This window comes from Pseudopipra pipra, chromosome 19 (genome assembly GCF_036250125.1).
Source record: "Pseudopipra pipra isolate bDixPip1 chromosome 19, bDixPip1.hap1, whole genome shotgun sequence".
Taxonomy (NCBI): Eukaryota; Metazoa; Chordata; class Aves; order Passeriformes; family Pipridae; genus Pseudopipra; species Pseudopipra pipra.
In genome coordinates this window covers 8810772-8832988 of record NC_087567.1, presented here as the reverse complement: position 1 = coordinate 8832988, position 22217 = coordinate 8810772, and the positions used below count along the sequence as shown (strand labels likewise).

The 22217-nt window shown below is 41.9% G+C and overlaps 1 protein-coding gene across 1 annotated transcript; it reads right to left on the bottom strand.

Moving 5' to 3' along the window:
• Nucleotides 1–1092: 1092 nt before the first annotated feature.
• SUZ12 (SUZ12 polycomb repressive complex 2 subunit) lies at nt 1093–20928 on the bottom strand. The gene is made up of 16 exons (XM_064676060.1): nt 20370–20928; nt 17624–17670; nt 17467–17531; nt 12826–12894; nt 11860–11909; nt 10473–10558; nt 9175–9406; nt 8336–8438; nt 7404–7509; nt 6526–6703; nt 6142–6233; nt 5570–5713; nt 4789–4946; nt 4220–4418; nt 3627–3706; nt 1093–3330 (listed from the first exon to the last, which is right to left on the bottom strand). Exons 1-16 carry the CDS (start codon nt 20911–20913, stop codon nt 2985–2987), a joined length of 2499 nt encoding a protein of 832 aa, XP_064532130.1. The 5' UTR covers nt 20914–20928; the 3' UTR covers nt 1093–2984.
• Nucleotides 20929–22217: the final 1289 nt, after the last annotated feature.

The window sequence follows — 22217 nt, the reverse complement described above, 5'->3', positions numbered from 1 at the left end:
TCAAATTGTTGGCAACTGCTTCATTCCAGGCAGGGAATCCTCACCCCACCCCCCAAAACTCAAGGACTACATTCAAGACACACTCCAAGCACTGTACACTGAAGGTGACCAACTCCAATCCATCTAACACCTCTGAATACAGTTTTTAATGCATTGAATTAAATATTCAAATCAGGTTAGGTTCCAGCTCAGGGTTCACAGACCCTTTGTGATCAGCAAATACAAACCATCAGTAAAACCTGCCATGGACACACCAAAGGCCAGATGAGAACCTTGACAACGTGAGAGATGGGAGTGTACCAGCCTACAGCAGCCTCATCCTGCACTGAATTATTCCCAACATAGGAGAAGGTTTCCAGGTCTGCCATTCCACAGTCACCACTTGGCCAAGCAATGCAATTCCTACCTTGTTTTGTCCCACAGGACCTGGAGAATCTGTCCTCTGCCGTCCCACAGAGGGATATTTTAAGCCAACACCAATTCAAACTTCGCTCCATATAAACTATTTTATAAAATGTTTGAAACATTAACCACTTGCACGTAAAAATTACCCAAGTCTTGGTTCTGTAACTGCCATCCCCAGGGATGTGTTTCACTTGCAGTGCTATAAATCACAGTTCTAAACAGTAAAGCACAACTTAAAGATCCATCTCGGGTATTCAGCTCTACCCCAAGAAAGGAGAATGAAAGTTGTTATAATCTGGCTAAAAACCTGGAAATTTATGGAGGTACCTTAAATAAAGCTGGAACAATCTGGCAGAGAACATGTATCCAAATCTTAGAAGTCATGCAGAACAAAGTTTGTGCAGGTGCTGCTCGAGGCCTCTGCACAGAATGACTGGACACCCATCATGGCAGGTTTCATATTACTGAACTTTATGTACAAAAGCTGATTTCAAATAAAACATTTAATGAAAAACAATGGTTCATTTCAACAACTGAACTTGTTTTGGTTGGGTTTTTTTGTTTGTTTGTTTGGGGTTCGGTTTTGTTTTTACATCTACTGTACCGTTCAAATTCTTTTTAACCAGCTTACATGGCATCTGCAAAGGTACATATAGAAAAGGCATCTTTATAAATAGAAAACAAGGGGATTTTTTCAGCTTTTATTATAAATTGACATGACATACAAAGTTTACTGAACAGAAGTAATTTCATTACTATTTTTGGGGGGATCACCAACTTTTTGTGCAAACAATGCTAGCCTTCTTTTAAGCATTAAGAGCATAACTGCTTAAGAAATGACATAAGCAATAATTCTAGAACTACATCTCCCCTAAAATAATCTATTTTTTTACATATGTGCACAGCTTTAGCAAATTAAAGCCAGAGAGAAATGCATGATGTACTATCCAGAGGCGTAATTAGAGTTTGCTAAAACTCAGAGAGCTGGCAAATTCAAGAAGTTTGTAATGAAAGCTGCAGTTTCCCTCTTTCCTATTTTGTACACAAAATCAGTGACTAAGAACTTAATACTGGATGACAAATCACATCCACACCATTAGTTAAATAGTCTCACAGTTAAACACATCTTAAGGACCATCAAAATCAGTATTTACATTTTATAAATTTCTGAAGACACCATTAGAAAGCTTATATACCCCTTCAACAAATAGGGAACTGCATCTCATGGTGATGGAATGAAATAAAAAAAACGAAAAAAACAAAACCAAACAAACCTGTATTTACAGCAGCATTGTTTCCTTTATAAATAAAGAATATGAAAAATGAAATATTTTAAGGATAATAAAAAATTGAGGTGATGTCACTCAACCACAGTGCTTGCTGGAATAAACCCTTCGGTGCTGATACTGTACCAGTAGTGAAACCACTTTCCATTGGAAAAAATCTGTAAACGTATGCATAAAATGTGTTAACAGCAGTGCAAAACTGCTCAAATATAGTCTAGTCAGCATCTTAGTATCTGTATTGAATACAATACATCACAGAATACTTACATAAGAAGTGCAACACATTTTCTGGTCCAATTTTACAGTGCATTTTTCCCTCAAGAGTGGCATCTCGAAAGCCAAAGCTAAACCCACGGCCCGGCCTTGCAGTCTGTCCTCAGGCAAGAACTTCCCGGGAAGTTGGCGACGGAATGCCTGCAGAGGGACAGGAGCCTCCGGCCTTAGCATGGCACACCAGGATGTGCAACCCCCAGGCAAGAGGGGTTCCATCAGATCCTTGCTGTAGCTGTGTAAATGTGTAATTAAAAACTAGAAAGGAGCTAATGTTCAAGTTTAAAAATGGGACACTGGGCGATCGATACATCGGAATTATCCACGAAACCCAAACTGCTGGGAACCTCAAAAAAGCCAGGGTGGGACTTCACTGTGTCTGCAAGGTGAAAAGCCAAGATCTTTCCAAACAGGCACAAGACAAAGGAAGTGCTAAGTTCGCCGACTTGGAGAATTTTTAGTGTAAAAAACAAAAAAAATTAATTGGTAATTTATGGTCGATTGATAAATGATTTCAAATACAAGGATCAAGGTTAAACTGTAAATAGTAAGATGTTATTTTCACAAAAAGCTAACTGGAGAATTTCTAAATCAGAAAAGCAGAAACTGTATCCCAATCCCCTTTCCCTAATGTTTCACAACTTCATGGTAGGAAAAACAGCCAGATACAGATGCAAAAATCTTAATATAAAAACGGTTTTACATATACTTAAATTATGTAAATTCCATAAAGTTCTTAAGACACTAATTACTAAAATTACAAAAAGATTTTCATATTGCTCTTCATGCTCAAACTCTTAGAATATTGTCATTACATCACCAAAACCAATATACATGTAGTACTTGCATAAGTAACTGAATAAAAACCCTGTTTAAACAATATCCTTGTTGAAATCATTTATTTCCATCCAGCAGTGCCTGTTTGGAATCTCTGTACTTCTGTGTGTAATTCTTTATGGAGCTCATGCACCCTTAGAATGTCACTTCAATGCTTTGTCCGTTGAATGACAGATTTTTTTGACTTCAGAGCTTCTGTTTCTTGCTCTGTTTGGTGACACCTGAGATGCTTTCCACTTCTGAAATCCTCTCGCGCGCGGTATTTTCACTGTATCCATTTGCTGTCCCACTCTGTTCCTCAGGAGATTCCTCGTCCGTCGGGGAGGCCGATTCTCCCTTCTCCAGCTTCTGCTGCATCTCTCGGAGCCTGGCCACAGCTTTGTCTATGGACATGATGCTGATGAGGTTAAAGTCATGCATGCTGACCAGGTGGAGCATAAAGTTTCGACACAAGTTCTTCTTGATGATTTTCTGTCCATAGTTTTCCACAAACAGCATACAGGCATGATTCATTTGATTGTCAGCAATAAACCTGGCAAATGAAAAAGCTGTCACTATGCAGGTAGGACATTTTCAAAGACAAGAAGATACTCTATGTGATTTATTACACAACACCTCCAGTGTTTTTTTCTCTTCAAAGCTCAAGGGTTACTAGGCACAAGAACTTTAAAAGCTTAAACTCTCAAAAGCTTGTTACCAAATTATCCTTTAACGATCCTTTCCTAAACACCTGGGCTAACTGCATTTTAAGTATTTAGTGAACTGCAGTGCAAAATGATCAACCCCATCTGTAATTTCTTTGCATCAAAACTAAGCACAGTGACATACCCGTGCTTCATAACATGAAGATTCCATAATTTCATCACTTCTTTCTCTCCTTCGTTAACGTCAGAAAATTCTTCGATTTGCTGGAGGGAGAAAGGATTGGGAGGAAGGACAGGAAAAGAAACAAACACACCCATCAGAACTGCGTGTCTGCTGCCAGGCAGTGAGAGCATACCCAAAATTCAACTTATGCACAGAAATATATATAGAAAACTCAGGCTCTGCAGTTAAAAAAGTTAGAAAAATGTAATCTCATGTAGAGACTTGGGATGATAAATTATATCCTTATCACATACACCCTGCACTGGGTACTCCTGATTCCAGCTTCTCCTCTCTGAAGGAGAAAACCAGCCCCAATGAAAACTTGTTTGAACACATGGGGACTGAACTGGCTTTACAACTGAAGGTATTCTTGAAAAAAAAAAAAACCACCTTTGATTCCATGAATTTCCCTCTGCAGTTGCTCAGCAAAATATTCTGCTCTTAAAATGCATCATTTTCAAAACATATGCCTGACTGCCCCCTGAAACAACTGCAGCTCATCTTTCAAAAACCACGATCCACTTAGAACAATTCTGTGTAAATGGGATAATTACAGTGATGGTTTTCTCCCGCAGCCACTCCGGGTCCTTCTCATCCTCACTGTCCACTTCCATCTCCTGGGGGCGGAGGGGCAGACACGTGTCACTGTGGAAGTACAGCCGGTTGTGCCCGCTGCTGTAGGTCCTCTGCTGCTCCACCTCCCCATCCTCAGACTCCAGGAACTCTGACATACTTGCTTTCGTACGCTTTGGCCTGGCAGGAGGGAAGGAAGAGATGCAAACACTGAGCAATTGGTTCATACAAATTATTTTAAGCTCTAGCCTGCAAAAATGTTGCGGGGGGGGAATCTCCAGCAGTGAAATAAACCCCATTAAAAAACCAACTTCTCCTTTTGGGGAAGAAAAGGTTTAGGATAAGGCAGTTAAGAAGAGTTACAACATTATGATTAGACATCTCAACTGAAAAGATGTAGGAAAATCACAGGTGAAGTTACCACGTCCTTCAGTCACAATAGTGACAAATTGCACTGTTTATTTGCACCTACACATTTACAGCTCTCCAGGTGTCACAAATCTGCTCTCTAGGCCATAGTGCATGAACAGCCCTTGTCTCCCAGCCCTACCTGCACACCAGGATGTGTGTGATGGGGGTTCTCTTGACCGGCCCGTTGCGGCTGAAGGCGAAGCCCGGCTGGCGATGGATGTCCTGGGGGTTCCCCGCGTAGGAGCCGTCGTAGCACTCGTTGATGGACACGTCTATCCGAGCACCTTTGGGATGATACTGGGACAGAAGTGCAAATATTCTCAGCAGACAGCAATGACAGCACCTCAAGTAACCTTTTAAATTCGGAACACCCTAAATATCACTTATCAGTAACCTGAAAGAGCTCCAGTGTCCTTTTACAGCACCCGAATGATTTTTAACCTCCAGAAACAAATTATACTAAAGCTCCCTTGCTCTGTACTATTTAACTGTTTTATATAAAACCACTCAGAACTAACTGTAAAATGAAGGAAAATATCAGCTAACGAGAACCCTAGAAATCAGAACATTTCTAAATTTCCCAAAGCTTCAAGGGACTTCCAACCAAATGTAGATTTCGTTGTTTTCTGCATCACAGAAAAGAGCACACTGATGCAAAAGCAGCAGCTGCAGTCAGAGTTCTTCCTCTAGTGATTAGAATTATTTTATATATATAAATTAAAAAAAAAGAAAAAGAAAATCAACCCCACTTTTTTCCCCTCTGTAACACACATTAATTCTTGTAACACTCAAAGGAAGTGGTTTCTAACCTGCAGGTACAGCACTACCATGTCACAGGTTAGCAGCAGAATCCCTGCCCATGGGATCTGTGACAGCCTGTACAGTGCTTCCCAGTGCTGAGCTACTACGAAATTACTTACAACATAATTAAAGATAAATCTGCTGTGGCAAAGTTTCAGGTGTTTGAGTAAACTATAGAGCTTCCGACAGTTCAAGGTGCACCAGGGGCAGTGCAAGTCGTCTCTGGCCTCAGTCTGCTGCCTCGTGTTGTTGTTATACAGGAACTGATGGAACAAAGGAACAGGCAGGGCAGGATTAGTTTCATCCATTCCCTTCCCAAACCAAGTGGGAAACCACTTCAGGAGACCTCTACAGCAAGAGGAACGTTTGGGAACACTCCACCCACCCGGTGTACTCAAACAGTGGTATTTGAGGAATTTTTTTCCCACAGGAAGACCACCTGTCCCCTCCAGATGTCTAACAAGAGATGCCCTTGTCTTTCAGAACATCAGATGTGCCCCCAGGAAGGTTAGTTTGCTAAAATGCTTCCTGTAAAAAGTAGTATGTGGAATGGCTTTTAGTCTATGAATTTGAGACCCTTAAGGCATCCACTAAAGAGGCAAATGGGAATTTCCACCCAGCTTGAAAAGGAACATTTTAATTCCACACAATACTTAAGATTCTAGTTTTTCCCTCTAATTATTTTCAATACCTGGTAAAATATTCGCAACTTCTGTCGAGGTTCATTTAAAACATCTCTCTCTTTTCTTGTTTGAAGGTCTGTGGGCAAGGATTCTTTCACAGCTGAGAAAAAAGCACATGTAGATACAGATTTCTCTGGTGCAGAGGAACAGCCAGACATTGTTTCTTCCCCGAGTATGGAAGTTCTGAGAAGGGCACTGCTGCTGAAGGAAATGTGCTACTTGAGGGAACTCAACAGGTACTGCAACACAACTGCACAGAAAGTGTTGGGTGCTTATTTTTGCTTTTCCCTGTGGAGAATTCCCTGAAACAGTTGCACCAGTGAGGCAGGAACCCCTCAGCACACAGGGGCCAAGCAGATGATTATTCAGCAGCAAACCCAAAGTTTGCTTACCTATAGTCTGAGTAGGTTTAACAGAGTTGGGCTTGTTTTCTTGAGGGAGGCTCTCAGAATTTCGTGTTGCAAGAGGCTTGGCTATAGGAGCCGTAGACTTGTCATTTGTGTCTCCTGTCCAACGAAGAGTAAACTGAAGTGTAGGTCCCTGAGAAAATGTTTCAAATGGAGGCAACCTCTGGGGGTGGAAATCAAAAACAAAACAGCAGAATTAGTGTCTTTCCACATACAAAATCAATCAGGAGAAGATATTCACAGAATGGAAGCAGATCTATTTTTTTAAATCCACATAAAGGCTAACAGGATAATAGAGTTTATAACTATATTTTTACTATATAATTTGGTTCATCTCTGCTTTTTTTTATAATTATAATAATCATGTTGAAACACAAATACTTTGCAACCTGGAATCTTCATGTTCTTCTCTTCAGCCACAACTGATACTCTCCCAGGACATGGGAGCATTTCACATGTGTACAGTCACCTGCATTCACTGTATCAGTGAGTTTTGATTCACCTCAGCCAACTATTTCTCTCTGCTCACCACTGATACACCTCCTTTGCATCACTAAATTTTATCAGCATTCTCCTCAGGTATGTAAGATCACACCTATGAAAGCTCTGGGTTCCTCTTTCTTTCCCTAAAATATTCTGCTTCTGCAGTTTGTTCTGTTTTGATTTGTCCTCCTTGTTACCATAACAAACATTTAAACTGTTTGCTTTAATAAGACAGAAATTCACAGGTCACTGAAAGAGAATTATTTCCTGTTCAATTCAATCCATTTTCAGAGGAACAGCCACTGACTGCACTTCCAGCTGAGCTCCACCCTAATGCAGATCATTTGAAGACAGTTCTCAGCCACTCAAACAATCCATACCTTCCCATCAAGTATTGTTTCCCACGTTGCTCTTTTCTTGCTAATGGGACACTCTTCCATTTCCTGCATGGCCACTTCATATTCCCCATCCAGAAGTTGCAAACGTCTGTCAGGACAAAGAATGTGTGAACCAGCTCATTTTGATTGTTTGCCTGTTCAAATGTACTATTTAACAGTAACTAAGTCTCCATGAACCTAAAGGCAGATTTTCAGGCAAATTTATTTGACAGCTAGGTGGGAATCTTGACAAACGTCACCCACAACAAAGAAAAATGTTAAAGATTATAAAAAAAAAAAAGAAAGTAAGTTTTCATGCATGACTTGGTTCTGCTGCAGATCAGACATTCTCATTTATACAGTGCATGGCTGAGAATGTCCTTGCTTATGTGTCATCACCACAAAACCACCTCATGGTTCATATCATGTTTAGCATATTAAAGTTCTCCAGTGGAATGAGGTAAGAGAAAAGAACAAAACATTGTCAAGACTTCTAAGAATACACAGATTAAAGAAAGAAATTTCTTAAAAAAACAAACTCTTCTCAAAATATACAACTTCCAAAACCGTATTTGAATAAATACCCATTTTTTTCCAAATCACTTGGAGATGTTTTAAGCAGCTTTTTCTTGAAGCCCTATTTTTATTGATAAAGAAATCATGTACCTATCTCTACCTGGGACCTGCATTTGCCATGGATAGAACTCTTATTTTCATATACTGTACACAGTCACTGAACAGGTCTCAGTGTAAAATGTGCATTATGAAACCTGTAATTTTTTTTTAAAAACACAACAAGCCTAAGCTCTTATTGTAAATATCAACTAAAATGCAGCCAAAGACATCCTACACTGTAATTAAAAAACATGTTAAGTTTATTATTAAACAAATTTCCAATGATTAACAGAAACAATATTTATTTTGAATAACATTACCTGTTTTTATCAAACACAGTCATTTGTGCTACAAATGTCTTTTCCCCATCTTCACGGTTTGAAGAGTTCCTTTTTCTTCGGGCTGGGAGCTCCTCATTGACATCTGCACACAAGAAATATGGGATTCAACCATTGTATAAGCACAGATTTAAAAGATCAAACAGTCTCTATGCAACTGCAAACTATAACTGGCTGTTCATTGGGTCAGGTGTGTCATACAACAGAAAAGGACAATGCAATGGAAAGGGCACTTAGCTTAAAAGTAATCATATTTTAGGTATGTTCTCATGTATTTATAGTTTCATCACATTATTCTGTCAGCATAAAGAATTTGGGATTTCATCTTCCTCCTCTTGTGGCTATAAAATAGTGAGAAATAAAGTTTTTCATTCTACATGCACTCTCTCCAAGGCTGTAACATTTGTGATGTAACATGTCTTAATAAGATTAAGAAAACAGCTTTTAAAAATTTGTTACTTAGATATTTTATCTACTGGCTTTTTTTTTGCTGAGAGACACTGATAGAAGCTACAGCAGGGTCAGCAGTGACCAGGGCTGGTGGAGGATTAATGATCCTCCCAGTGACCACAGGGCCCTCTTGCAACATTCACCATCACATTAATAACAAGTGGTGTTAAACCTACGCAAAAACAGAAGCACAATTTCCAGTTCCCAGCTGAATTCCAACCCCATCCCAAAAGAGACTGCAAACAAAGGAAAGCCCAATCAGTCACTGAGCTACTGCTGGCCCTTGTCAGTGTGCCCTCCACTGCACATGGAGCCAGCTCTGCATGTGCTGCAGACAGACCCTTAAAGGCAGATCTGAAGGCTGGAGTTACCGATGTTCTCGTTGGTCTCCCCGTTGATGAGCCCGTTGAACTCCCTCCTGCCCGGGCGAGTGACTCGGAATAACAGCGAGTAGGACTTCACCATGTGGCTGTTGCTTGGCTCAAACTCATTGCTGGAAACTGCCAGTGAGGGGAAGTTGCCTGGTTTGATTTGGCTGAGGTCTGGGTTTAAAGGCACCTGCTTTTTACCTGTAGGAACCTGTCTTATGGGACAACTGACATCCTGCAGCAAAACAAGAAACAGAGCAATTGGGTCTTTAGACTGTAAAGACACCAAGTGTTAAAATTTGTATCATTTGTGAATTGTACTTGTTCTGCCAACTTTTTGAAAATAAGCCTTGTAACAGATACAAATCAAAAAAATCTGGCACGATCCCAGGTTGTAAATGCAAAACCAGATATTGGGTAAGTGTAAATAAAACTGGCATTCTACAAGCCCTTCTGGCAGCAGCCATCTTTCTCTAAGTGATTAAATTAACACTAACACGAGGCACTTAGAAAGATTGTAGAACAGCCATTAATACTAATTTAATTCTGTTTACTTAAAGAAATTAAATGTTTTGGTTATATATATACATTTCTAGGGCTTCCTGTCTACTCCTTGCAATATTACAAAGTGCACTTTGTGCTATCTGTGAGATAAAGAACCACTTACCTAGGATTTATTATATTCAGTACCTCTCAAACAGATCACTGAACATTGTGTAGTATTGGGAAAACAAGGCAAGATGGCCTAAATATGAAACTTGCAGCAAAACATTTGGGAAAACCATCAGCACCTCCTGATTTCACCATATTTATCCACACTGTAGCAATTAAGAAAATTGGCTAGAAACAATATTAACTCTTAAAAACATGTCAAAACAGCTTAAGAGTCTTGGGGAAAATACACATAGTTCTGTCTGCAAATCTTTCCTTTCTGGTTAAAAATCACAGCATTCATTACTGAGCCTCCCATATTCCCAGAGCTGTGAGGATGATTTGCCAACTGGTGTGAAACAAACACAGATAAAACTGCAAGCAAATTCAAAGATGCTTTAAAAACAAAATAGAAAATTGTTTATGATTCACAGCAGATAAAATCTGCAATAATCAAAGTGATCAGAGTAAAAAGCACAGGTACAGAAAAGGCAAAAATCCAACAGAAAACAACTTGAATAGATCAGTTATTGAATTTAAAGACTAATTTCAACAGAGGCATCACTGTATGGTGATGTTAATCAGATAGTCCAGAAGCAGGTAAACATTTTGCTTTAACACATATTAATAGTTTGTCAAATGATTTTTACCTTTCGTTTCTTGTGGCAAACTTTCACCAGCAGAACTTCCAGGGTCACAGAATTTTGTTCATTCTCTGAGTTTTGTGATGGCTTATCTGAACAGAAAAACATCTTAAGTTCTGAACAAGTGAAGGTCCATTCAGTGCCATAAATCCATCTGTGATTACTTTTTAACCACAAGCACCTCCAGACACAAAGACCACCAGCCAAATTCTAAGTTTCAATTCTCCAAACTTACTGCAAATTCCCACTTGAGAACATCTTCTACCTCTTCTCATCCTAGAGATTAAATACCATAATTGATCTCTAATGTTTAAAAGAACAAGTTCACTACCTTGTTATGACTGAGGAAAAGGTTATGGGTGGATTTAAGGACAGTCAGAACACACTAATTACACGAGCCAAGTTATTTTCTCCATTTTTTTTTCTTTCCACCTTGCACACCTAGAATTGGGTTTGCATCAAAACTTAAGATCCAGATGCTATCAGATAAGAAAACAAAACAAAATTGAAAAAAGACAACCTTAAACATTATGCAGGTTTAAATATATGCACAATATGCTAAAGGACTCTGGAAAGAACCTGAAAAAAGTCTTGGAAAATAAGACTTGGCTTCAGATAAATCTCCTAGAGCCTGGAATCTCCAAGGCAGCTGCTGCCAGCAGTGTGATCAGCAATGCCAAACCAAAAGTTAAAAATAACATTTTATTTTAATGGACAAACAGCTCATTTTTTTTTTCAGGAGAGTAAAAAGGCAGTGAATTTATCCAAGGCTACCCAGCCCAGAGCACATCACTTGTGCTTTCCTCAGAGGAACACAACTCTGGGTGCTGGTCTGTGTAGACCAATACTCCAATTTCGAGAGATAAATCCTTATGTGCTCAAAAGACACCATGGAAAAACTGAAAGTCACTAAAATATGATTTCCATGGCTTGTCTAATGGCTGACACAGCCTTTGCCTCATTTCTAGACTCAACGTGATAAAATTTATTCTTACGCTTCTGTTTGAAATTAGAAACCACTGAATCTTCAAATTATTTGAAGGCTGTGGGTTTTTTTAAAGCTACTTCAAACACCAAAGACACACTCCCAGAAAATCACTTTCTTCAGGAACTCCTCGAGATCTATTTTGGTTTGAATGGATGATGACTTGAAGTATTTCTCAAAATCACTGTTTTGACTAAAACTCGAGGCTGCTTAACATCACAATTACACCACAACATTTCTACAGCACTACTGATTTGTAACTAATGGGACAGGCTGAGCTTAAATAAGTTAAAATCTGCATCCAAACAGCAGAGATTAAAAACACTCAAATATTCCCCTCACAGATCTCTGCTGACTTCAGAGGTGTTATACAAATGAACAGTGCAATGAAAGAATTGGCAAACATACCATTTTTGTGGAAGAACCCGGTAAATGTAAGTTGCAAATGAGCAGACAAGCTAAACAGAAAAAAAAAAAAAGAAAGGAAATGTTAGAAGAACAAATGTTTTCTTCTCCCAGCAGCCACTTCACTCCATGCTCTGATGGTCAGGAGGAGTCAGTCCATCCTTCTAACTTGGAGCTGCCTGGGCACAGCAGCTGCAGCTGGTGCAGAGTGGTACCAGCCTCTCTTTTCAGACTGATTCTCTCTGTGCACCCCATGACTTGATACATTAAAAAGAAAAGTTTAAACACCACAGCAGAAGGACATTGCCTGGAGACAGATCTTGCCTTCTCAGGCAGGCAAACCCATTTGCCAGACATTCATCAGCAATAGAGATCAGTTTTGGTGGAAATTTTCCAGAACTTCGCCCTGAACCATGGACTTGGTGTAGATTTTTTTTTTAAACCAAGTATTTTAAGTTTGGTAATGAGAATCTTTACAGGGGGAACATATAGCCTTAGAAGGAAACACTGCCAGTCACATCAAGTCCTTATCATCCATAATATATGTGATTAAAATAATAATACAACAACATAAACCCCAAAGAGTAAAACTTCCTGGTATTTTCCCAAATCTGCCTCCTTTCTACCTTTAATTCCAACACACACAGATTAGTTACTGACACAACTGGCAGTGTTGGAAGCAAAGTTAAGGTAAATAAGATAAATTAAGGTAAATACCTATTTGAGGTTTCTATAAACATTTTAAGAGATGCCACAATACAGAAAGTTTATGCCAATACTGCTTTTCTCCAAGTTAAGTGACCAGGATACATACACACATTTTAGGATCCTGGAAGCAACATTTCAAGCAGTAAGTACTTTGCTTCTAACAATGACTCTCACTTTCACCTTATTAATCAAAAATATTTTTGATTTAGCACACACATGTGCTCATTTGTACCCCCCCCCAAATATAAGGCAGGACTGTACCTGTGAGATTCTTGTTCTCCCTTCATTTTCTCTACTTTTGATAACATGTCATCTACTTTGAATGTTTTCCTGTGAAGAAAGAGCAGAAAGAATGGTTTTACACAGCCACTGTACCCCTAACATATAACAACAAAATTTATTCAGCCTGAACCTTGACTTGTTTTTCATGTAAAACTGTCTATATACATAATTTTAGCCTACTCTTCAGAAAGCACCCTTTATATCTTATATCACACCCATGTTGTAGGGACACAACTGCTTCTCAAGCAGCAGCAAAAGAATGCAAAGAATTAAAACCAGACCTTTCAGCAATAATCCCACTGCTCATAAGAAGTTTCATTTAACAGCACCATATTGAAACCCTGCAATGAACATGCAGGGCTCATTTCATGTTTCATTTTCATTTCAGCTTTGTCAAAGAAAGTTCCTGCTTTAGTGACACTTGTACCTACCAGGAATGGATGTGTCAGCTCTTCAACCATTTATATTTTAGTCATGATCACGATAATGAAAAACACTTAAAAGCTTATAGGACATAAGAGTTAAAAACCTAAATAAAAAACCAAACCCTTATTTCTCCACACATTTCTATTACATGGAAAAGAGCAATGAATTCTGAGGCTACTTTTAGATCACTCACAGGAAATGTGGGACAATGACAACAGTGTCACAGATAATAATCCCTTCAAATCATTCCTCTCTGGAATTCTGACATCAGGCTGTTCATGCTCATATGTTCAGCCTGTCCTGCCATACATATAATTTAATGGTCATTGCTAAATGGAGCTCACTCATGAACAGAAGTTATTCAACACTTTACAGAACAGTCTTTCCATTTTTCTTTAAAGGAAAGTTAAAGCTTGCACAGAGATGTCCACAAAACTGGTCCAGAGAGAAGCGACAACTCAAGTGTGAGGGCACCTTATACCTTAGCAAAATGGAATAAGAACATCAGCTGTGGCCAAACACTGGATTACTTGTGGAGGGAAGAACAAGGAGGAGCTCTGGGGAGTGGGAAGCATTTGTCCCCAGAAATATCCTGCCTGGCTGACCCCCGATGTCACACAGTGCCCACAGGCAGCACGGAACGCTCGGGAGTGACTGAGTTACAAATCATGGGTGACTCAACAGTGACACTGGACAACAAACCCTGCACAAGCACAGGGCTGCAAATAAATTATTATTGTATAGCAAACAATCACTGATTCAAAGCTCTACTCAGCACAAGACTCACACATATGACAGACTCAAGAACTGACTCACCTACACTAAAATGTGGGATTATTGCAATGAACGTTGCAATGCTCAGCTTTAAAGCAAGGGATGTTAAGAACAGAGCAGGTTGTTAAAAATTTCAGATTCTAAGGTCAAAAAGCCTCTGTGTGCACTTTGCTCCAGCTCATGAAAATCAGCCAGAACAGAAGCAGGGCACTGATCTTCAGAGGGCTTCCTTCAGACTGAAGAACTGCTTAAAACAGCTTCAGAGCAAAGTTATGTCATGATTGGAATATGAGCCAGAAACCAGCTAAGAGACAAACATGATTCAGGGATGGGGAAAAGTTAATAATCTTTCATAAAACATACTAATATCTGACACAACTGGCATTTAATATGTGAGCATTACTGATCCAAAAAAACCCCCAGAGGTGCGACCTTTGCTAAATCCAGGCTCAGATTAGTCAAAACAACAGAGCCCTCCAAAAAAAAAAATATCTTTCAGAGGAACTAAAAATAGCAAACAAGAAACTCATTAAATCAAAATTGTTGCCTTTGAAGTTAACTTGTAAGAGTAGAAATTCCTCTATACTGGATTACTATTTTTGTTACCACATTCCCATGCAAAACAGACCAAATTAAGTGTTTGTAACACCCATCCCTAACACCTGGGATTTTCAGGACAGCGTTTCCTGGTGTAACAAGTACATGCATCTTGTGCATTCCTTTCTCCACCCACTCCTATTCCAGTCAAGAAAAGTAATAATTAGCAAAGCATTAGAAGTCACATCAGAGCATGCCATTACTCTGATAATAAATAAAAGAATTATTCCTTTATCCAAATACTGTATGGGAAGCAATTTTATTTAGTAACTTCTTTCCAACACAATCATTTGGTCTGATAATACAATAACACCTAAAGACAGACTCGGGCAAAAAGCCCATTTTCAGTTTCCATCAAGTACCCCCTGACCAAAGCCCATCACCTCTCTGATAATAGCCAGCAACTTCAAGACCTTTTTATCCCAAGTTGACACATTAACTATTCCCCATCACCATTCTTCTATACTCTAAGCATTCTAGTCTTTATAAAAACTTTCTCAGTAGTAAACATATGGACCAATACCAAGAGATAATTTCATGGTGAAAATGCAGTTTTACTTCTCTAAGTGTTATATTTGCCTGGCATTTCTCTCAGACTACCACACAGCTGGAGGTAAAAAATATGGAGCTATAATTACTGTTGTTTTATAAAGTTTGGACATTAGTTCTCTGTATTTTACTTATGATACTGTTTACTGAAATGGCAACCAAAACAATTAACAGCAACTTAAAAACTGCAAAATTCAGAAGGAATAAAATTCTAGGGGAATAAATAAATAAACATCCATGTATAGTCCACACAAGCAGGTAACAATCATGCACTTCCAAGAGACTTCTTCACAAACAGAACTCCACTAACACTCCTATTGTACTGAAGCCAGGACCAAGATTTTTCTCAATAGAAGCCTCAGGATGATCTTTCTTCTACTTTAGCTCAGATATTTTTCCTCTTTTAAAGCCCCTTTTTCACCAAATCAACAGATCATGTTAAAACTTTAACTGGTTTGAACTGGGCTGAAGGAGAAGGAGCAGGGACTGAGCAAGGAAAGGTCAGAGGGGGAACCCAAGGGAGAAGAACACACTTCCCCAATTATTTTCTGGTTTCCCCCCTGAACTCTGCTAGTTCCCTTCTGTTGCATTACTGTGGTTTTATAAAGAAAACACACTGAAATGTTTTACTTAATCTTCCTAGACCTAATAGGCAGGATGATTTCAGTAAATCAGCAGAACTATTGAGTGAAACAGCTATTGCTGTGTTTGTTACCAGAACACCACCCAACTAAAATCAGTTCCAAATCAAAGTGTTACAGGATCTAGTAAAAAATCAGTACTTTTCAAAGAGAAACTAAGCATTGCTTGTGCAGCTCAATCTGAACTAGAATTTGGAACAGTGGATAACACAATATAAGCAAAGCACTATTTCTTGTTTCCCAGCAAGTAAAAACATCCAATAGAACAGTTTCAGGTAAAAACATACACGTTTCAGTCAACTATAAGTTAATTTAAGTTATAAGCAAGAACCTCCTGTTGCACAATTCTAGTTAAAAAACCAAACAACAAAACCCCAAAACAACCTGAAAATAATTTCTTAAAATTTGACTCTGACTTACTTTAAAATAAGCAAAAAACTCATTTTGGTAACTTTTGTAAGACAAAGTAAACAGTAACTTCAAATTTTAAAAAAATAAATAAATCTGATCATTACCTGTCCTAAGCACCTGAAGTTGTAGGTTATGGATTCAGTTTTAAGAAAAAGTTATATTGTAGCATTAAAACTCATGGCAAAGAACATGAAACAATATCCAAGAAATCCAAGAATGCCATATATAGCTTCTTTATTTAATAAAAATATGCAAGTTCTGTTGATCAACAGATCACACAGGTATTACCTTCCTTGGATAGAAAAACCAAGTTTAAATTAGAATTGTCTGCACAATAATCACATTCTGTTGCATATTTGTTGTATTTCAGTCCCACAGCAACTGTTTCCAAGCGCTAAGAACTTTAGTGCTAAAATATTTCCAAGTAAGTGTTCAGGTTACCCAAAAACTCCCAAGTGTAACAAAGGATTTTCAGTGAAGGGGAAGGAACGGAGATTCTGCTAACAAATAATGTCCACTGCACTTGTCCCTCTGCAGTGTTTCCATGTTTCCAAGTCCAGTGGCAGGCAGCTGTAACCCCTCACGTGACAGGAGTGACTGTTCTGCAATAGCAAAACCAAAGCCCATCTCTCAGGTGTGTCCAGCTCAAAGCTCAAACCTTCTCAGAGCGTTCGCTGGAGTTTTTGTAAAATGCTATAAAGAGACCTCTTTATTTTGTCAGCTTTTAAAATAACTACAGAAATAATTGCTGCATTCTTTCAGGACTAATTAAGAAAGCAAATAGTTTTGTATTTGGGATTTGTTCTTTTAAAACAAGTGGTCAGGGTACAGTTTAAAAGAGAATGTTTCACACGATTATGACTAAGCACCACTGATTACAAGAGCTCAGATGTTACACAGCTTTGTTTGGTTTCTAAAGAAGTTCTCCCCCAAACCAGAAAACAAATATGGGAGAATTAGTCAGGATTCTGCAGATAGTTCTCCACATTTGAGTACTCCCAGTATCAACACAAGTCACAAGCATAAAGCTACACACACCCTTCACATGGCAGAAAATCTCTCAGGTCTCAGAAATCAACTGTACACTGATGTAGCATTTCTTAAGTTCTTCAAAGGGAAAAGTTTTACACACCACGTGAAAAGAGCAGGTCACACACTACTGTTTTTTGGACCTCTGCTACTCGGTGAACATTTTAGGATTACTTTTCAAAACCAGTTTTACCTTTTGATATTTGTTCGGGAGTTTCTGTGGGACATGTAAGTGAGAGTTCTGTGCAAAAATATTGGCTGCAGGGGGAAAAAAAAAAAGAAAAAGGTTAGGCTTTAATTGAAATTTCCTACAAGCCCAAAGTAAAGGAGTGATAAAACCAATTACTCACTGCTATGAGATTCCGGGTACGGAGAAATCTGTATATCTGTGTTGGTTCTAAGAAAGAGGAACAGGTGTTATCCAACATAAAAATATCCTTGTAATGATAAAAAGTATCTAACTTAGCAGGGTGATTATTTGGAAACAATTACCACAAAAAGTCATCCCAGAGTCCAAATAACTACAAGTTAACACGTCAAAGGTTACTTCACCTGCTCTACAACACCAAGCACTTCTCCTTTAAGCTGCCATAAATCAGGGTCACAACTCAACCCTGACTGCTCCTGCTCCCACAAAACGTGTTTCTTACAGGTTTTATATCCTGAGAGGGCAGGAAAAATACCTCTACATCTCACAGCCTATTGTCAAATAGGTAAGTTTTCTTCATGAGGTTAATGAACACATCTGATCCGACACCAAAGCAGCACAATAAATTGACACGGTCGGACAATGTGGGATCTGTTTTATCCTTCTGGGAAGTCCCAAGGTCACTTGCAGCAGGTACTGAGACAAGAACAGGGACTGACAGTTGACTGTGATCCAGTAGGGATCATTCTAAGCCGGGAAATTCATGTTGATTCTGGTAAAGCAACTCGAAGTGCAAACAGAGGGAGGATAATAGAGCTGTACCCAACATCGACATGAAAGCACAGCAGCACCTCAAAGAGGTGTAAGAACCAAAGCTCAAAGGATCAAGACTTGCCTACAGGCAAGAGGACCCTCAGATTAGTTGCAACCGATTCAGTTAAATCAAGACAAAAAAGGTTTTGTCTGGATCAGGTTGTATCTAACAAGAATTCCAAACTAAAGTGAAATACACTCTATTTATGCTGAAATAAAAGCCAGCCTCATTAAGGAGCCTCAGCAAGAAACTTAGAAATGACTTGATAAAACACATCACGTGGAGAGAGAAGAGAGAATGAAGAATGTCTTGATGCCCACGCTGAGACTGCTAACACTGCCTCCACTTCCCACAGAAAGAAAACAAACTGTTTCTTTTTTAAGAAATATAAAATTTTATTTTCATATGACTGCAAAAAAATGTTTATTTCTAATAGCTGGAAACTCTACTGCACGGAATTCTGCAATTAGAAGTGGAAAAGGACAGCTTTTTATATCCTTTACCTCTTTTTAAAGATATGATTCCACCTGATTTCTCCAGTTATGAATATAAGACCCCACAGAATCCGTTATTAGAGAGATGTACTATTGCTAGACAAGAAAATCTTAAAACTATCACATGTCCTTTTAGAAGCCTGATGAAAACCAGTAAAATTCTGCTTAATTCAAGTTATCATAATAAATCTGTGTTTTTCAAATCAAGATAAAAAGACAGAAAGGAAAGAAATTAAGAAACATGTACTTTGCTACCAAGTGAAAACACAGAGTAGTCACAACTTCTAAAGAAACATCCCAGGATTTTAGTCTCAAAAAGCCCATGACATAACTATAATTCAGAAAGGTATGAAAACAATAAACTATATTGACAAGGATGCAATTTAATGTAAAGGCAATGCACTGCTGCTTCAACTTTAGCTTTCCCGAGCAGAAAAATTCTGAAACACACTTTTCAACCTGCAGAGAGACATATGTTTCACAAGTCCACATTACCCAGCAAAAGCTTAAAATAAACCTTTATCTTTTTCTAGCATATGACCTTGAAAAGGGACAAAATCAGCCAGGAGGAATGCGATTCAATACTCCACGTGTTGGGATTTTTTTAATCCAGTGTTTACTTATTGCAGTTTTCCCATGATAGTCCCACTGCAGGGTTAACATTTTGTGGTACATCCCCGTTTTTCTCCTGGTCCCACCTGCCCCGCTCTGAGCTTCCCTTGTCTGACCCGAGCCACGGGCAGGAGGATTTGTTTCCACCACAGGCACTGACACCGAGCAAACCCCTCGCAACTCGTTTGCCACTTGACCCATTTGCAGCACAGTATTAACTGAACACAGAGCGCTGTTAACACGACTGAGGCTCAAACAACCCTACATTATTCGAGACAACACCAAAAACTCCAGCTTTCTCCAACACTGTCACCGTCTCCAGCGAGAGAGAGCAGTGACAGCACCAATCCCAAACCAGGACCAAGTTTCTTAAGTAGGGCATTAAAAACTCCCTTCAAATCCTGAAAATCTCTCAGTACAAGGTAAGTTCGCTGTTCCACCGCGCTTTTGAACCAGATTTTCATCAACAACTTTCTGGTGCATTCAGGGGGGTTTTCCTCCTCTCCAGAGCTGCCACAGGGGGATGCCTGGGTCGCAAAGGTCAACTTCCACTACGAAACCTCAACTAAGGGACAATTATTGCCAGACAAAGAAAAACCCAAGTACAGTGAAGTCTGAACCGCATCCTGCCCCTCAAAGGGGCTCGAACGGCAGAGGCCAGAGAGGAACGAGCCCCCTCGCCCCTCAGTGCCCGGGGGCTGCCGGCGGAGGGAAGGGAACCCGAGCGCCTGATGGGAAGTGCTGCCGAGCACCAAGTTCATCGCTGGGCGCGGGCACACACCCCCCACCCCCGCCCTCCGCCCCGCGGGCCCTCCCGCACCCCGGCCCCGCTCCCCGCGCTTCCGCCCGGCCCCCGCCTCCCCCGGCCCCGCTCCGCGGGCCCCGCTCCCTCCCGCGGGCCGTGTTTACCCCCGGAAGCCCCCGCTGCCCGCAGCCCTCCCCTCCTCCTCCTCCCGCCCTTTCCGCGGCGGCCCGGGCCGGTCCCGCCGGCTCGGCCGCCGCTCCCCTGGCCGGCCCCCGGTGCTCACTCTCGAAGGCCTGAAGAAAGAGGTCGTGGTCGGCCTGGATCTGCTCCATCTTCGGCTTCTTCACGGGGGGCAGCGCCGCCGCCGCCGCCGCTGCCGCCGAGGAGGCCGAGGAGCCGCCCGAGTACCCACCGCCCCCGCCGCCGCCGCCGCCGCCCGCGGCACCGCCGGATTTACCGCCGGGAGCCGCCGCCGCGGCGGAGCCCCCGAACCCGCCGCCGCCGCCGCCGCCGCCTCCTCCTCCTCCTCCTCCGGCGGCGCCGCCAGCGGAGCCCGAGCTGGGCCCCGCACCTCCACCGTGCTTCTGGGGAGCCATGGGGGTGGCCCCGGGCGGGCCCCGGCGGGACAGGGAGCGCGCGGGGCGGGCAGGGCCGGCCGGGGCGGGTGCGTGAGGCGGGGGGCGAGGGGGGGCCGCGCCGCGCTCCAACTCCGCCAAGTCTCCTCCGCCCCGCTCCCTCAGCGCCGCGGCCGCCGAGCCCGCACCGCGCCGCGCGCCCGCCCCCCGCGCGCGCCCATTGGCCGCGGGGATGGCGCCGCGCGCCGCCATTGGCCGCCGCCGGCCCCGCCCCCCGGGTGACGCGCGGATGGTTCTGGAAGCGTTTGGTTGGTCCGCGCGCTCGGCGCGCGCCCCCTCCCCGGACCCCCCCCCCCTCCGCGTCCACCCCCCGCCTTTGAACTGAATTCGCGGGAAAGCGCCGCTCGCGCTCCGCCGCGCGGGGCATGATGGGAACGGGGGGGGCCGGAGGGCTGAGGGGGCGCTCGTCCGCCCCCCGCCCTCACACCCCGTCACAACCCCCTCACAGCGCCCTCATAGCCCTCCCTCACCGCCGCTCCGCCCCAATGCCCCCGAGCTGCCACAACCGCCGGCTCTCCGTGCCCCTGCTGCCGAGCTGTTCCGACTCTGGGCTCTCCATGTCCCCGGCTCTCCGTCCCTCGGGCTCTCCGTGCCCCCTGTGCCTTCCAGACCCCCCCGGCTCTCCGCGCCCCAGACTCCCTGGACTCTCTGGCCCCCTTGTCACCGCCCGGTGGCCCCGCGGCCAGAAGGGTGCTGGTGCCCGTGTCCCCCTCGCCTCAGGGGCCACTCAGCTGCCCCCAGGAGCTCCAGAGCTACATTTGTCAAAAAAGAGCTAAATTTTTTGAAATAGAAGTTCGGGTATAAACCGGTATCGGTACTGTGGTAGAAATGGTTATACTGGGTGGGCCATGAGGTCCTGCTGCTATCCCGCAGCTTTGACCTTATCTAACCGTGAGGTTCCCTCAGGGGAAGGCACGAGGAGCTGCCCACAGGTGCTGCGAGACTTGAAGTCTGAGGTAAAGCATTTCTGGGTTTATTCCCACCTTTCTCTGCTTGCTGAGGATGCACTGAATCCTCGGGGAAACCCAGGCTCAGTCCAGGGTCGGCCCTCGGGGCAGGATCTGGTGTGTGAGAAAACACCAGGGAGCCCAACTGTGCCACGGGGAAGCTCAACCTCGGCTCTGTGTAATCAAGTCCTTAACAGAGACGTGGCAACTCGCACATAAAAGGCTTCGGCGGCCGTTCCGTTCTGTTTGTGAAACTTCTCCAGAGCAGTTTTACAAGGCTGGGTAAGAATGGTCCATGTGTGAAATACAGCCTTGAATTCCGATACCAGACACAGCTGTGGTGCTGGCACTCCACCATCCCCACTGATCTTCTAATTTCTAGTGATAAGAAAAATCAACTCAATGATAAATATTCAGAGGAAAACCATATATCAAAGTCAGCCGTGCTGTAAATGTGCCCTACATTATCAACACGGGGATTCCAATGTGATGCCTCAATTGTCTGGTATTAACCTTATTATGTTTAAGGAAAATATATGTATATACATT

Excerpts from the sequence above, each read along its gene's own strand:
- SUZ12 (XM_064676060.1), bottom strand. The coding sequence starts at position 20,913 with ATGGCGGCGCGCGGCGCCATCCCCGCGGCCAATGGGCGCGCGCGGGGG. Across the intron at positions 12,895-17,466 it reads TCCCGAACAAATATCAAAAG|GAAAACATTCAAAGTAGATG; the intron begins GTAAAACTGGTT and ends CTTTCTTCACAG. Across the intron at positions 9,407-10,472 it reads TTTGCCACAAGAAACGAAAG|GATGTCAGTTGTCCCATAAG; the intron begins GTAAAAATCATT and ends GTTTTGCTGCAG.